Source organism: Podarcis cretensis, assembly GCF_951804945.1.
Source record: "Podarcis cretensis genome assembly, chromosome: 3".
In the NCBI taxonomy this organism is placed as follows: domain Eukaryota; kingdom Metazoa; phylum Chordata; class Lepidosauria; order Squamata; family Lacertidae; genus Podarcis; species Podarcis cretensis.
Window position 1 is genome coordinate 10,773,203 of NC_137172.1, and position 18,101 is coordinate 10,791,303.

General features: G+C 44.1%; 1 protein-coding gene across 3 annotated transcripts in view; it reads right to left on the reverse strand.

The window, feature by feature from the left end:
• VRK2 (VRK serine/threonine kinase 2) overlaps window positions 1-18,101 on the reverse strand; it is a 95,714-nt gene that overhangs the window by 55,017 nt on the left and 22,596 nt on the right. For all 3 annotated transcript variants that reach the window (XM_079968726.1, XM_079968728.1, XM_079968727.1), the window contains one exon: window positions 14,606-14,738. In XM_079968726.1, coding sequence (XP_079824852.1) covers window positions 14,606-14,738 — 133 coding nt within the window. The remainder of the gene's footprint in view (window positions 1-14,605; window positions 14,739-18,101) is intronic.

An 18,101-nucleotide genomic window follows, 5' to 3' on the forward strand; every position in this document is an offset into this window, starting at 1 on the left:
AGAAAACTAGCCACAAATGCTTTGACAAAATCCGTTATTAAGAATTGTGCATTTGCACTGAATTTCAGCGCAAGTTTCAGTTTCAGTTATTTTGACGTTGCAGTGCTTTCTCGACCTATTTGCATTCTGCTCTAAGAACAGGAGAGCTCGTGTTTAGCGAGGGATGCAGGAGAGTACCAGAGACTGATGACGACCCTCGGAGGATGTGGCTGTTAACCCAACAGGTTCTGTATTATGAACTTTCATTACAGGAATTCCAACAGAGACCCCCTCAGCACTCTTTTTAATTATAAGAGGTGACTTCTTGGAAGGCCAGTTCTATGAGACCACCGTCCCTGTTATCCCCCCCTCTTCTCTCTCCCGCACCTCTCTCTGATATGATGAAAGCACATAAATTCTTAACATGTTCTCTCTATATTAACTGCTGCTAGACTATTGGATTATGAAAGGCCCTTCCATCTAGCTGGATGCCATTTTATCCCCCTGGGGGTCGTTTGCATCCTACGCCAGCCTCGGCTGCGTCCGAAAGCCAAAGGCTCAGTGCGTCTTGTATAAAAGCCAGCCGGCCTCGTCTTTTAACACTTGCCATACTGTTGTCGTTTCTCGAGCCGTAGTCGCCGTAATTAAAACACAGTAGGGCAAAATATTTCCATTCGAGTTCAGGCAGCACTCCTCCCCCCCCCCCACACACACAGAGAGAGAGAGCTTTTCCTGCCCCACAAACCAATTATGTTGCTTCCTTCATCATTCTCACTCCACTTTCTCCAAAAATGGTGCTCTGGTACCTGTTTGGTCTTTTCCCAGAGGAACGACAGCTAAATCCTCTGGATGAAGGTTGTCAGAATTATAATGATCCAGTTCTTTCCCCACCTACGCACGTGTGTGTGTGTGTTTCAGTTTTTTATTAAAGTTTAAAATCTTTACCTACGAATTCCAACTTTCAAATGTCTTTGAACTTTTAACTTCCTGCCTTCCCCTCCATGCTGTTCTTAACCCCATCCCATTCACAAATGGCATTCTAATAAACATTTCACCCAAGACATATTTTTATTTCAAATATTATCGTTTTCCTTCCGCTCCTCCCATTTCAAATCCTGCTCGCGATTTCATCTGATATTTTTTTCCAGGTATCCCAAAAAGGGCTTCCATTCCTTCATAAATAGTCTGTCCTGTTGGTTTCTTAATTTTCTGTTAGTTTCACCAGCCCCATATAGTCCATTAACTTTAAAGTCTTTTTCTATGCCATTATTATTATTATTATTATTATTATTATTATTATTTGTATACAACCCTTCGTAGATCTCAGGGTGGCTCACAACATACAAATATTCCTCCTCTACCCCCAACTGAAGATGCAATTTGATACGAAGCCAGGAGGAAACATTAAGCCATTTAAAATCCTGTAGCTAAATTATTGCAACTCTTCTTCAGGAGAAAAAGACCCCAGAGACACAATTCCCCTCCACTTCTGCACACGATGTACCTATATCCAAGCTGCTTTGAATTTTATTTTATTTTTTAAAAAAAAAATTAAGATTCCCCACGATGCATTTTGCTTTGCGGTTTTTAAATGTATTTAAAACTTGCACGTTTGAGACATTTGGGAAGCTGGCATGTTTTTTCTGTGCTCCCTGTTCCCTGACAGAGAGGAAGTGGGTCACCATTCTTTTATTCACTCTAGTCCTTGTGTGCATTAGCGAGAACACACAAACACACAAAATAAATGAGTATGCAAACTGCCAAAGATGAGAGGGCGAGAGGAAATTATTAAGGATGCCTTGAGACAACTAAGCTGAACAAGTACCAAATAGGAAGTTGTAATGCAGGGCGTTTATCAATCTCCTTGTGTTATTTGCCAGCTTGCTTCCTTGAATAAAACTCGCCTGGTCCTCATTTAAAAGTAAATAACAAAAAGTTACAATTTCTAAGCAAATCATTTCATAATGCATTGATCTGTACCCCCACATCAAAATCCACACAGTTTTTTATACAAAGGTGCACATATTTCTTTTTCGCTGCATTTCTCCTCAAATCAGATTGTGAGGGCAGAATATTTATACTGTTTTAAAAGAAATATTGGCAAATTATTATGCTGTTACTGGGTGGGGAAGGTTGGTTAAAAACCCAGAGACAGTGTTACTGAGGGCTTCCTGTCAATTTCAAAAAAGGATAAATTTCACTGAGGATCGTGTTGCTTCATTTTTAAGATGTCATAAACAAAGTGACAATTCTGATAATTTCATGTCTGGAAAATCCAACACTTCCTCTCTATAATCCGTCACTTTTAAAGGCCTATATTTTTCCCAACGAGAAACCCAGCCCTCATTTAGAATCAGATTAAGTTCAATTTCTCTGTGGACAAACCAGAACTACAAAGGGGGAAAAAGTAGGCATTTGAAAATTGTTGTGCTCGTTAACGGCATAATTCTTCAGTGACCGTTCTAAGCCAAGCAAAATAAATTTGTGTGTGGTGGAAGTGGTCCAGGAACGGGAGTTGGCACGTGCTAAGTAAATGTCCATAAATTGGCACATTTTATAGCCGATGCATACGCAAAATCAGATCAGGCTTAAGAGGAGAATAGCAAGCTTTAGGGAAGCGTCACGACTGGGCAGAGTTTTCTTTTGTTTGACAGCCGTGGCCAAATCATGTCGGCGATGTATGATTTCTAGAAGAATGAAACAAGAGCTGCACTGAGAGGTATTGGGGGGGGGTGGCAATTGGCTGTGGGAACTGAAAACACCAAGGTTTAGTAGTCTAATGGTTTCCTAGGAAGGAGCAGAGCTTTAGGGAGTGACAACGCAAGCACTTCGATGGCCTCTCTGCAAACGCAGAATCTGGTCATGGGAAAGGGGATGTGGCCTTGCAGTTGCGACATTCCTTCCCCCAGGAAATGTGAATGGTCCCAGCAGCCTCAGTTTTCAAGAGGAAACTTTTAGAAGTTTTCATTTCAATATTCATTTTATTAATTGCTGCGCTCCAGTTAACTTTGACCACTCATTTTAAGAGGGGCGTAACGTGGGTTTTAGGGACGCGGGTGGCGCTGTGGGTTAAACCACAGAGCCTAGGACTTGCCAATCAGAAGGTCAGCGGTTCGAAACTCCGCGACGGGGTGAGCTCCCATTGCTCGGTCCCTGCTCCTGCCAACCTAGCAGTTCAAAAGCATGTCAAAGTGCAAGTAGATAAATAGGTACAACTCCGGCGGGAAGGTAAACTGCGTGTCCGTGCACTGCTCTGGTTTGCCAGACGTGGCTTAGTCATGCTGGCCACATGACCCGGAGCTGTACGCCAGCTCCCTCTGCCAGTAAAGCAAGATGAGCGCTGCTACCCCAGAGTCGTCCGCGACTGGACCTAACGGTCAGGGGTCCCTTTACATTTTTATAGTAGAATCAGATTCTACTTCCGTTACACCACCTCTCACGAGCTTGTTCTTCAGAGAAGTTTTGCACTGCAACCCCCATTAAGCCCAAGCAGCATGTTCTAGCTAGGGCTGATATGATATGGTTTATGCCTTTAACATTAAGTGATGGAATCTTTAATGATCTGGACCTAATGGTCAGGGGTCCCTTTACCTTTACCTTTAACGTGGATTTTAATTTGATGGTACTATGCATCACATTCTGTTTTGTTTTGTTTTAAACCTCTTGGTAAATAAAATAAAGAATGGGCATCTTGAAAATCTCAGCTTTAAGGCCTCCAGTACCAAAAGCTATGAAACAAAAATAAAAGGTTTCAATGTGTGCTGATATCCTGCTGATATCTCAGAAAACAGATCTTGGATTTTTTTGGAGGTGGGCAGGAGGAGATGATTTGGTAGTGGTTATTCAGTGCTGCGCATAACTCTTTGCGTGTATTTACTTATCCTGAGTAATTATTCTTCTGCAAGCCTCAAAGGGCAAACATGCTTCATTTGCATAATTAATAGAAATAGCACTCATTTTTATTTTGATTTAACCCACAACTGCCAAAGCATGGAGTACCCCCATTGTTCTAGTTTCATGGGGCAGGTGGTTTTAAAACAACATCTACAATGTTTGATCCATTTAACCTACTACTGTCCCCAATGACTGGCAGAGACTCTGCAATGCTCTCAAGCTGGAGTCTTTCCAATATCTGCCCCCTGGACTCTTTAACCCTGGATGCCAAGAACTGAACTCAAGATCTCATGTGATTTACTCCCCCATCTGCAGCCTCCTCTACTCATGGTCCTCTGAAGCCTGATGTTGGCAACAGTCTTAACAACAGAGATTCTTCTAGGGTGCTCAAAACCACTCTGGGTTTATTTCTAAAGGAAGAATACATAGGAAAGGGGAGAGGAGTTGGGAAAGACGTGCAGGTTTTTTTGGTTAAATATTGGCTAAAAATGCAACAAATATGTACTCCAAGGTTTTTAAACTTCAGGAGAGGTTCTTGGAGTTCCTCAAAAACTGATCAAATGCCCTTTATGATCAGTAATCTTAGTCCAAAACCTAGCCACATGGTTTCTGATGGGGACTGGTCATTCAGAATGCATGCCTATGTTTTCTACTTTTAGTCTCTCTTTATGATTTTCTATTTTATACATTTCAATAATTTTATAATCATTTTTTTACATTTCAAAACTTGACTTCCTTCCCCCTCTTTCTGCGGCTCCTTAAATTTATTCTTAATATTTTCTGCATATCCAAATTAACTTAATTTGCTCATTTATTCATCTTCTTTAAATACATACTCTTATAAAACTGCAGATTATTACAACAATCCTGCCAGTGTTCTTATCTGTTTACAGTTCATTTGTAAATATTCAATAAAGCATTTCCATCCTTTTATAAAAAGTATGTTATCTTGATTTCTTATTTTTTTTTTGCCATTTCTGCACATTCCACAGGTTTTTGTATCTATTCTTCTTTTCCTGGGACTTCCTTCTTTCCATTTTTGGGCAAGTAACATTCTTGCCGCTGTAGCAGCATACATGAATAAATTTCTATATGGTTTTGGCAGTTCTGTCCCTATAATTCCCGAAATGACTTTTAGTCTCAGCAGGTTTCACCTACACTGTCACAAGCAAGATTACATTTTGCCAAGCCAGAATCAGGCCTAATAGTTCCAGTCTAAGTTTGTGGCACATCTAGCAACATTTTCTATGCATGCTGTGTTGACTTTGCAAGGACAGAAAGGAAAAGAGGCTAAATAAGGATGGTGGTTCTCACAATGGCCAAAATAATTCTATCCTCCTCCTTTATCTGGCCAAAACTAGGGATCTATAATCCAAAACGGGTCTCAAGTCCATATTGTGACATTGGTTTCCTAATTTTTGACCTGGCAATATATTACAAATCATGATGTTTGCGTGAATCCTATGGCAAAAATCACAATGTGGGAAAAACTGTGAAGCCAGCCAATGGCTCCATCCATACTTCAGACACTGTGATATATCAGTGTATCACAATGTTTAGCTGGTGGCATAACACAAAGTTGATAACCAGGTATCGCCCAGCCCAAACTTCTCATAGTGGCTAACCATTTCAAAAACACACGAGATGGAAAATCCACAGCAAAAAAAACTACATAAAGATATGCTAGTTTAAACAACAGAGCATATGTCTCCGCCAGGATGAAAACACTTTGTGAATTAAAAAGGCCCAGGGAAATAAAATACTAAAAAGCTGTTTTGTCTGGTATGGAAAGTACTCCAAACCTTCCCAGAGATAGTTCTGGAGTTAGGGTCACCTTCCAGAACTGCTCACCTTCCTTACTGCTGAAGTGAAGGGGAATTGGAGGCCCTAAACGGCCTCGGCCCAGTATACCTGAAGGAGCGTCTCCACCCCCATCGTTCTGCCCGGACGCTGAGGTCCAGCGCCGAGGGCCTTCTGGCTTCTCATTGCGAGAAGCAAAGCTACAGGGAACCAAGCAGAGGGCCTTCTTGGTAGTGGCACCTGCCCTGTGGAACGCCCTCCCATCAGATGTCAAAGCGATAAATAACTACCTGACATTCAGAAGACATCTTAAGGCAGCCCTGTTCAGGGAAGTTTTTAATCTGTGATATTTTACTGTATTTTTGGTTTCTATGCAAGCCGCCCAGAGTGGCTGGGGAAACCCAGCCAGATGGGCGGGGTACAAATAAATTATTATTATTATTATTACTATTATTATTATTATTATTATTATTATTATTATTATTATTATTATTATTATCATCTAGGTGGCGGTTCTGGCAGAACGGGCCATGGTGCCAGGTCAATGTGGGAACTTTCTAAGAGATCCAACCTCAGTGTGATTCTGTCATTTAAACATCATTGGTGCAGTGTCGGATGTAGCCAGCATTAAGGAAGTGGGAGACTGCAGCGCCACACTAGATTTCAAATGCCATTAAATAATAATAATAATAATTAATAATAATAATAATAATAATAATAATGTCCCAAGCTAGTAAACCATTGTGTCTCATTCATTTCACAGAACCACAGAATGGTAGAAGTTGAAGCTGATGGTAGAAGTTGATGTTCTTCAACATCAACGTCGTTGGACTGGTCATGTTGTGCGGATGCCTAATTATCATCTTCCAAAGCTCTATTCCGAACTTAAAAGTGGAAAGCGTAATCCTGGTGGTCAAGAAAAGAGGTTTAAAGACTGTCTCAAGGCAAATCTAAAAAAAAAAATTGTAGTATAAACACCAGCAATTGGGAAACACTTGCCTACAAGCGCTCCAATTGGAGAACAGCCTTTACCAAAGGTGTCATGGGCTTTGAAGACACTTGAACTCAGGACGCAAGGGAGAAACGTGCTAAGAGGAAGGCACGCTTGGCAAATCCACACCATGATCAACTCCCACCCAGAAACCTGAGGAGATTTCACCCCTCCCATATCCAAGAATCTCCTGACGAGTCTGCTGATTCTCCAGAGAGGAGGAGCAGTGTACTGCTTTCTACTTATTCAGCTCCAGCACCAAGTCAGTCAGTCAGTGTGTTGGAGAGAGAGAGAGACTGAGTGTTAGAGATCGTGTATAGAGATAAGGCTGCTGCTAAGAGCAGCTACAGACACTCAGTGCAGCATTCATTTATGCTTAGACCTATTTAGCTCTGTATATAGTTTTGTATTATAGTTGTAGTTATAGAATAAAAGAAGATATTCTACAGAGCTGCTCTCCGAGTTGTTTATACACTGCTAGACTCTGCTATACTCTGCTGTGGACGACTGTATTGTGGAAGTGAATCTGGTGCTCACAGTCCACAGCACTTTGACCTGTTCCAGTTGAAGAAGGTGGTCTCTCTGGAAGTGCTACCCAGCTTGCCTAGCCCAGTCGGGGTAGAAGTGCATGAGTCCAGTTGGTGACACTGGCTCAAGGGTGATGCTGACAAAACCTATGTTCCCACTGTGGAAGGACGTGTGGATCTAAAATTGGCCTCCACAGTCACTTACGGACCACTTAAAAGCTCTATTTCTCATTGTTATCAGATGAGTCTCACAATCGTCCTGCCACTTTAAATCACTGTTAAGGAATCCTGGGCATAACAGTTTGTTAAGGGTGCTGAGAGTTGTTAGGAGATGGCTACAAGGAACTACAACTCCCAGACTGGTTTCCCAGTCCATCCCTTTTCCTGGGGGACTCTGGGAAGTGTAGCTCTGAGAGGGGAATAGGAGTCTCTTAACCAGGAATAGGCAAACTCAGCCCTCCAGATGTTTTGGGACTACAACTCCCATCATCCCTGACCACTGGTCCTGTTAGCTAGGGATGATGGGAGTTGTAGTCCCCAAACACCTGGAGGGCCGAGTTTGCCTACGTCTGCTCTTAACAGGGCTCAGAACCCTCAACAAACTGCAGTTCCCAGGATGCTTTGGGCGAAGCCGCGACTGTTTAAAGTGGTATCACAGTGCTTTAAATTTATGCTGCGAATGTGGCATCAGGTCCAACAACACATCTCTCATCACACACCGCAGCCTCTCTGCATATTTAAAGCCTCGTGTCTGAGAATGCCCCGTATCACTGCAAAACGTTTGTGCAGAAGTGCTTCAGCATCGCTTTGCCGAATTAATAAAAAAAGCATATTGAGATGAAGATTTCCACCTCTCTTAGGAAAGGAACAAACCTCTTAGCATCAGCTGTGTAATTTACTTGTTAAAAGCAATTGGACAGGAGACAGCACCTGAACTCTTCCTCCCCACCCCACCCAACCCCCCCAGCCAGCCAAGCCAGCCACCCCCTTACAAATAAACACATTGGAACAAATTTAATTCAGACACTTCATATTCCTCTTATGTTCATCAATGATGGCAAATTAAAACCAGTCTCATGCACTCTGCGTGCAGGGCCCAGAGTATTTAAAAGAAGCTCGATATGTTAAGCGCAGTATATCTCCAGAGAAATTAGGTATTGACTGCATGCCTCAGTGAGTAGAAAATCTGCAAAAATCCATATGCCACATTGATCCAAATATTACTTTTTAACACTACTAACAATGTAACAAATTTTTAAGAGGTATGCTTGACGCAGGTATAATTCTCTTTAATTATCAAGGAACAAGCGAGGATGGCAACACTATTTGCACAATGCAGCTTTCGGGAAAGAAAACGAATGCTCCATAAGATCTGGGCAGATTCTGAGATTAAAATTTGGGGTGGGAGGGAGAGAGACCCAAGCCAATCGTACGGTTGCTTAGACCACTGGTTTCAAGCACAAAGAATTGAATTTGGAGGAAATAAGAGCCCCCAATGCCGAATGTTTATCGCTCATATAGCATTTTTATGGCTTTACAGCTCTTTTATCACTTCTGCCGCAAGGTGGGCTGTGATTCTGTTTAAGACCAAGACACAAACAACCCCAGTTCTGCATGCAGAGGGGGGAGATTTTTTTAAGCAACGCAGAAAAGCAGTCTGTTGCAGAGCCAGTCCGTGGAGCCTCCTAGCTCACCTGTGTTGACTGACAGCAGTTTTCCAGGGCTTCAGACAGGGGACTTCCCTGGAGATCCCAAGGATTAAATCTGGGTCCTTTCATATGCAAATCACATGCACAGGTTTAGGAGCAAGCCAGTGATGCAATGCAGGGAAGGGTGCAGAGGCAGGGAAGCCCATGTGCGTGTTCAGAGATATGGCACTGGACCCAAGAAGGGTTACGTCTTAGAACCCCCTTTTGGTGTTGCTGCTGCGGCAAGAGAGTCACTGTAGCAGGCTACCTTCATGCCTAACGTGACGGAGATAAAAGGAAAAGGGAAACAGCCTTGTTATTACAGTCCATCATCATCGCAAATGGACTTGGATGCATTTTGAGACAAACTGGGCCACTTGGACTAAGGCGTGCAGTTTCCCAAAATGCCAAAAGGGGGTCTAAAGTGGACCTTGTGATTGATGCATGCTGCTAGTTTCTAGGCCTCCTAGAATTGTACATTGGGAGGGGACCCTGAGGGTCATCCAGCCCAACCCTCTGTAATGCAGGAATCTCAACTGAAGCATCCATAATTGGTGACCACCCAACCTCTGCTTAAAAACCTCCAAGTTTTTAAGTCCACAACCTCCCAAGGGAATCCATTCCACTGTCAAACAGCTCTTACTGTCAGAAAGTTTGGAAGGAATCTCCTTTTTTGCAACTTGAACCCCAGAGTGGCTGGGGAAAGGCAGCCAGGTGGGCGGGGTATAAATAATAAAATTATTATTATTATTAATCCATCTGTGGCGATCACACAGGGTCCCTGGACATTTCACCGTCATTGATCCCTGTGCCACCACTTTATTTCTCGCTGCCACCACCCAGGCCCTCCCTGGTACAACACTGAGTCCAGTCAGGGTTAAATTGGAACATATACTTCTGTATATTTTTGCAGTTTAACAAACGTGTGGTTTCATAAACGGTATCGGTCAATTACAATCAGGGGGTGCCTATCCAGACCTATAACTTCCGCTACCTGCTCTCACTCACTAAACCACCTCGCAGATATGTACTTGTCTTCCTAGTTCCTAACTGTTCCTGACTCAGCTTATTTCGCTACACTAACTCAACCCACCCACAGACTCTATCCCAATTCACTCCCACTCCAACCAACCTCCCAAAGAACTCCTCCCTTAGCCCCTCCCAGAGCTGGTTTTATAGTCTCTCTGACTCCACCCCCCGGGTTCTGATTGGGTAACCTGTTTAACTATTTCACCTCCAGCACTCTCATATGTTAACCTCACACCATCCATCGGATCAAGTCCTCATGAGCACAGAAATATCTGCTCTCTTTATCAACTCACTTCCCCTTGGCCAAAAATAGTTACCCCCACATACGCAAAAAAGAAAAAGCCCATAACCCATAGGGGTGGAGCACATTACACAAACACACTCAGGCTGCACAACTACAACTCACTACATAATTCAGCTATTTGAGCATCTGCGGAGTAACTATTCCCTATTCCCTTGAACCAGGGAAACAGTGAGCACTCAAATGCCATCCGTTCAGGAGCCGTTTTTCACCCGATAATTCCTTTCATAGACTAATGCAGGTGCCTTTTACAGAACAGGCCATGCTTGCCTGTCACCACATGTCTCACAGCATCAGTGGACTTAACAGATTTCCACCCTCCTCGTCCCGTTGCACGGGCCAGAAAAAGCTTGCCCATTATGGCCCCTTTCCTCCTGAAATGCTTCCAGCAGGTCAAACAGTGCAATTGTCTCAGCACCAGAGAGGCGCAAGAGTCCCATTTCATTTTTCCTAATGACCAGCGTTAAATGACTGCAGGTCTTAACAGTGCTGGCAAATTATCAAGGCCCTCTACATTACATGGTCAATGGTCCTTTTAATAGAAAAAGCAATAACGTATAGCTGTTTGTGCCAAGTAAAACTCGTTAGAAAGTATTAGTTTAAGATAACAGTTCAGCAGCTATTAACAACCACAAATGTTTGCCGACGCAGAAGGTGGGGTGGGAGGGAAGAGAGAGAAAGAAAAAGCCTGTCACTTTTTCTTAAGTATGGACATTATTGTTTATACAGAGCCATCAATGTATATGAGGCTTGAAGGAGGAGCCTTGGAGAATGGGCAACAGCTCAGCGGTCAAGGGCATGTTTCGAATGCAGGATCGATGCCCGGTTATCACCAGCTACAAAGTTTGCAGATAAAAAAGCTGGGAAAGATCTACAGAGCTGCTGCAAGCTAAATTACACAGTATTGGCATATATCTGTAATCTCACTTCTGTGCCACATTTTTTTAAATGGATCTCACAAGAGGGAGAGAGGGAAGACAGGGGCAAGGCTAACAGAAGTATACAAGGCATGGGTAGGCAAAATAAGGCCCGGGGGCCGGATCTGGCCCAATCGCCTTCTAAATCTGGCCTGTGGACGGTCAGGGATTCAGTGTGTTTTTACATGAGTAGAATGTGTCCTTTTATTTAAAATGCATCTCTGGGTTATTTGTGGGGCCTGCCTAGTGTTTTTACATGAGTAGGATGTGTGCTTTTGTTTAAAATGCATCTCTGGGTTATTTGTGGGGCATAGGAATTTGTTCAATTCCCCCCGCCCCCAAATATAGTCCACGCCCCCCAAGGTCTGAGGGACAATGAACCGGCCCCCTGCTGAAAAAGTTTGTTGGCCCCTGATACAAGGTATGCATATTGGCAAATGCACCAAAACTGACTTAAGTCCTTAAAAGCCCCAAACAGCTTTGGCCCTGTATACCTGAAGGAGCGTCTCCACCCTCATCGTCCAGCCCGAACACTGAGGTCCAGCTCTGAGGGCCCTCACTGCAAGAAGTGAAGCTACAGGGAGCTAGGCAGAGGGCCTTCTTGGTAGTGGTGCCTGCCCTGTGGAGCACCTTCCTATCAGATGTCAAGGAGACAATAACTAGACAACTTTCCGAAGACATCTGAAGGCAGCCCCGCATTGGGAAGTTTTTAATGTATGATGTTTTGTTGTTCTTTTATATTCTGTTCAAAGCCGCTCAGAGTGGCTGGGGCAACCACGTCACATGGGTGGGGTACAAGACCTGTATTATTATTATTATTATTATTATTAGGCAAGGGTAAGCCAACCCTCCAAATGTTGCTTATCTCCAACTTTCATCATCCCTGACCATGCTTGTGGAAGCTGATGGAAATTAGAGCCCAACAACATCTATGAGAGCAGGAGAGATTCTCCTAAAGGTTCTCTGAAGATCAGAAGCCACAGGAGATCAGGGCCTTTAGTGTGGTTGCCCCTGTTCTGTGGAACGGCATTCCTGTCGCTATTCAACCGGTGCCTGCTATCCACACTTACCAGAAACAACTGAAGACGTTTCTGTTCTGGCAACCTTTCCCAGCCACGTGAACAGGTCTCTGCCAGGGGTGTTAACTCAGCAGCACTGCTTTAAAATTTACCCGATGTTACTTCCTATGTTTGTTCTCAACTGTTTCTTAGCTGCTTTTGTTGAATTCCGTGCATTGCCCCGAGGCATTTGTGGAAGGCAATATGATAACATCTGGAAAGCACATGTTTGCTACCCATGGACTTTGGGTGGAGGAGATCAAATTAATAACCTTTATAGAAGAGGCAGGGTTTTTTTGGGGGGGAGGGCAGGGGTTGAAGCTGGTAGGAGAAAGAGGAGGAGGAGGATTCTTATTGGAACGTTGGGAAGGAATTTGAGACAGAACTCCTAAATAGCACCTACTCCCGCCCCCTCCCAAAAAAGTCTCAAGTTAAACAGTAGTCAAAGTTTGGCAATAATCACTTTTATTTTTTCCACACTAGCATAACATTAGAATTGACTTTGTGTCTTGCTGACATAGCAACTAAGAAAGTCGTGTTGCATTGACCACCATCGATTGCAAGCAATGCAGCCATTGGGGGGACGGACAGGCTCGCCCAAGTGCCATATGTTTTCGATATTGACCTTTTTCTCTTTTTCTATGGCTCTTTGGGCCGGTTATTGAATTTGGACTGCAGTGTAATAAACAGCTGAGGTTTAATTAATGGTAAATGAATACAAGACACAGGTTATGACTTTAACTAATTAGGGAATTGTTGAATTAAGTCTGCCTTGGAATGCAAGGCAGTGCAATCAATATCCAATAAAAGGACTATGTATGTAATTTACCTGCAAATGTGTTTCCAATACCGTCAAAGTGAGTTTAAATAAGTAAGATATATGAAAGGCTACTGTGGGGGGAGGGGGAGCTTGAGGGAGCAAGGGCGGGCAAGAATTTTTTAAAAAGTTAACACTTCACATAGCTTGCAAAATAACGAGAAAAGATGATGAGCTTTGGGAAGTTTAATCAGAAGAAAGGAGAGCCGTCTTGCCAAGAGCACGGCAGAAGATAGTTGGGAAGGGCCAAAATGATCACTGACTTCGGCCAACTGGTGATATGTAGGCAGGAGGATTCCTATGTGTTTTGATATGAGTAGAAAAATAAAGACAAGCTACAGATGAAGCCGCAAGGTTAAATCTCTGCTGAATTAATTTAGCTTGCACTCAGTTACAGACCAGTCCCATTTCTGTGTGTGGATTTTCCCTACAAATGTATGAATATTCCGCAGGTAAATTGTACACATTTTGTAGGCATTCTTCCTATACAGTGGTACCTCTGGTTACATACTTAATTCATTCTGCAGGTCCGTTCTTAACCTGAAACTGTTCTTAACCTGAAGCACCACTTTAGCTAATGGGGCCTCCTGCTGCCACCGTGCCACTGCTGCAAGATTTCTGTTCTCATCCTGAAGCAAAGTTCTTAACCTGAGGTATTATTTCTGGGTTAGCGGAGTCTGTAACCTGAAGCGTATGTAACCTGAAGCGTATGTAACCTGAGGTACCACTGTATAGCAAAATGCATAATTATCATTATTATTTTGCATTCTTTTAGGGACCAAAGGTGAACTGCAAAATCTAGAGGTGTACATAATGAGGGGGGAATCTTCCACATTCCATTCTGGATAACCTTCTGGAGGGCCAGAGACAAAAGAATGTGGAGTCCTGAATTTAAACTTCACCTTATACAGTCGGCTGGTTTCTACACATATTCATCCTGCCGCCTCTCTATTCTCGCATCCAGGCAAGAAAGAATCACCACCAGAGGTTAAAGACACACACTCCAGCTAGGCAAATTTGTTCAGGAATGGTGTCAATCAAGGCCAGTGAGGGGCGTGGCCTGCAGAGAGGCTCAATGGCCAAGACGGAGAGGCCTGGAAGGCCAGGGGGATGCCCGCGATTCTCCTTTCCCCGCGTCTAAATTTGCAAGCAGGGATGTCAAAACAGATTCGTCTGCTGCAAAAAGCGGACTGAACGAATTACTTGGCCTGTTCCCAAGTCAGGCTGGAAGCAGTGAGGGGGAAAAGAGTGAGAGAGCTCCACTCTACTACTGATCTGATTGTACAGCTTCACAGTGCACGACATCAAAGTTTACTTAAAGGCAGTAATTTCCTTTCTTTAAAAAAAAAGGGGGGGGGGAGAAAGAAGTTCTCTTCGCCTTGCCGCATTATTCAAAATCCACTGTTCTGTATCATGCTTTCTCCCTTGCTGCACTCCAGATTGCCACACTGACTTAGGGGGACAGGAAGTCGCCACACAAAGCCCCATAAACCTGCTGCTTCTCCAAGTACGCTTCGCACCAGCCCAATTACTCATTCCCCCCCCCCCCCGGAAATGTTTTTGAAGGGGTGAAGGAAGACCGGGGGAGTTAGAGAGCAACCTACCTACTCCCTTGTGAGCATCTAAGCTGGTAAACTCTATGGTCCCATTATGGCCCTTCTTAGGATTTTCCCGATACTCTTTGTGGTTCCCATCGGGACAATATCTGTAGGCGAGTCCATAATCAGCAAGATAAACCTGGAAGACAAGAGGAGAGAAATGAACGATGCTTTTGTCCTCTGGAAAAAGTATAACCTTTCTAATTAAGCTGGAGGAAAACGGTGGCTTGAGGAGACTCTCAGATCTGCATTTTATGAAGCCAAATGGCATCTCAGGATAAAATATGTCCATCGAGGGGCTGCTAAGAGCTACCCTCGCCTTCCTGAGTTGCGTGCCTCTTCCATACCCAGTCTTACTTCAGAGCAGAAAGGATTTTTTGTCTGTTTTGCTCCTAAGCTATCTTCTCTCCAGGTGGGCCTCCAGACATCATAAAGTGCAAGATGTCTTTTATCTGTCTCCATGCTGCTTATGGGACCCCGTCTCCTCCTTACTAAACACACTCACACACACAGGCACGACAGATCGTGCCTTTCAACAGCCAGCCCTTCGACAAGTTCATAACAGCCGTGCTTACAGAAAAAGGACGGAAGAGGAAAGTTTTCTGCAAACACCAATCGTATGACATACTAATTTTTCCTTCTGGCGGGGGGACGAAAAGGCTCCAGGAGAGAACATCTCTCTGTAGTTGCAACAGAAGATTTTGAAAGTTTTCCAACAGCCACACGAAAAAAGAACCGCAAATAATCCTGAAAGAGAAGGCCCCCCGGTTGTCAGTTTTGCCATGTCTGAATCTGGCAGCAATAAGGAAAAAATGGTAACCCATTAGGGGCGATGTCTCATGCAAACCCAGCTACGCTCTCAGAATCTGATAGCCGCCTTGCTGAGCACTTGTTTAATGAACTTTCATATAGAGCATGCCAATTTGACTTGGTAAACTCTAGGTTAGATTACTGCAATGAGTTATACGTGGAGCTGCCTCTGAAGATGGTTCGGAAACTTCAGCTGGTGCAGAAGTTGGCTGCTAGGTTGCTCAGTGGGGCAAGAAGGTGTGAGCGTATTACACCAATCCTAGCCCAAATGCAGTGGCTGCCAATTAGCTTCCTAGCCCAATTCAAACAGCTGCTTTTGACTGATAAAGCCTTAAACGGCTCCGGACTGCAATACCTCAAAGACCGCCTCTCCCCATATGAACCTACCCAGACCCCGAAACCATCCTCTGAGGCCCTTCTTTGTGTGTTTCCCCCATGTGAGGTCCAGAGGGTGGCAACATGGGAAAGGGCATTTTTTTTTTTAAAGTGACTCTCCATTTGTAGAATGATCTCAACAGGGAGGCTCACCTGGCACCTTCATTACGTAACTTGAGGTACCAGGCGAAAACATTCCTCTTCTCCCAGGCCTTTGGCTAATTAAAGAATCAATGTCCTTTTAATCCCAGTCATGGCCAACTCTGGGATTACGGCACTCGTCTCTCTTTACTGGCCGAGGGAGCCGGTGTACAGCTTCCGGGTCATGTGGCCAGCATGACCAAGCCGCTTCTGGCAAACCAGAGCAGCAGACGTAAATGCCGTTTACCTTCCCGCCGGAGCGGTACCTATTTATCTACTTGCACTTTGACGTGCTTTCAAACTGCTAGGTTGGCAGGAGCAGGACCGAGCAACGGGAGCTCGCCCAGTCGCGGGGATTCGAACTGCCGACCTTCTGATCAGCAAGTCCTAGGCTCTGTGGTTTAACCCACAGTGCCACCAACGTCCCAGAGCATGGAGCCTCCATGTCTGAGCCTCCAGAGACAGTGCTGAATCCAGGAGCACCTGCAAGATGCAGACCTGCTCCTTTCAAGGGAGTGCAACTCCCCACCTGGCGGACAGGCCACCCCCTGCGCTAGACCAAACGTGAAAAGATACATTAAAAAAAAATTATGGAGTTAAAGCACCACCGAAGAAACAGCCCAAAGTCTTCGGAGAATAAGCACCTGTTAAAAGCTTGGCAATAATAAGTGGACATTAAGCAGCAGCAGCAGCAGCCACTGCCCTTAAGGCTCGTGCTCCCAACCAACACCTTCGAAGCATCACCAGCGTTAAGAAAATCACTGCATTAATTTGCAAGCTGCTAAGTTGGAGAAACTACTTTCCGCATCACTCTTTAACTAGTTTTGTGCTTTCCTGGCAGGCAAATCCCTGCCCTGGAAAATATATATATATATATATTAACAGCGCCAGCCTGACCTTGCTCTTAATTTAATTATATTGCTCTTGATGGGCTTCTTTCTTTTCCGTCTCCCTTTTCCTTTTCTCTTTTTCTCCACAAAAAAAAGGCAGTCAGGCTATCTGGTAGCTGATTCTATTAAAATTACTGACTCCTGTTTGTGCCCCCGGCAGATTTACAGTCTTGGGATGGCTGGTCTGTGTCTTAAAGGGGAGGGAGACCCTGTATCTGCGCCTATTTGGAGCGTGTCACCAGGACTGCAGCTTTCTGTTCCTGCAGGGGCAACAGCTTTTAAAGATTATACTGATTATATTTCTCACCTGACGACCTGTACAAACTGCAATACAAAGATTAAAGACTGGAGGCGGTGTTTGGAAATCTAGGACAAGGCATAAAGTTTTGTCAGGTTGACCGACTCTTATTTCCTCCCGTATCCTCTAGCAGATTCATGCTGCTTGCTACCCAACCTAGCCGAGCTGGAAAGACAATAATGCGCCAAGTCACTGTGACGGAAGAGGCGACTTAAGTGGAACTGGCTGGCATTCCCTTGTCATTGAGCTTAGCAATGTAAGAGGAAGCCTTACCCAAATATTGCCTCCATCTAGGCACAGAGAGATATGCTTTATTTTATTATTTGGAAATCACGAACTGTGGCTAGCCAACTGCAATTCTGACACTGCTTAAATGTGGGGGGGGGGGGACACACACACACTTTAGAGCAGCGGTCAGCAAACTTTTTCAGCAGGGGGCCAGTCCACTGTCGCTCAGACCTTGAGGGTGGCTGGACTATATTTTGAAAATAAAAATAAAAATGAATGAATTCCTATGCCCCACAAATAACCCAGAGAAGCATTTTAAATAAAAGGACACATTCTACTCATGTAAAAACACCAGGCAGGCCCCACAAATAACCCACAGATGCCTTTTAAATGAAAGGACACATTCTACTCATGTAAAAACACGCTGATTGCTGGACCGTCCACGAGCCAGATTGAGAAGGCGATTGGGCCGGATCCGGCCCCCTGGCCTTAGTTTGCCTACCCATGCTTTAGGGCACTTTCCAAAGTAGTTTAAGCAACTTCTAACGGGACAGAAAGGATGCCATAAAATAAACTCTGAAAGAAGAAAGATTCCACCAACCTTAAGACAAAAAGTCATAGATGTAACGAGACAGGGAGACAGAATTTTGGTCAAAAGTGAGGAAGCTCTTCCTCAATGTAAGAGCAGTTTGGTCAAGGAAAGCAGCAGGTGAGATGATTTGTGAAACCACATTCCTTGAATATTTCCAAGGAAACGCTG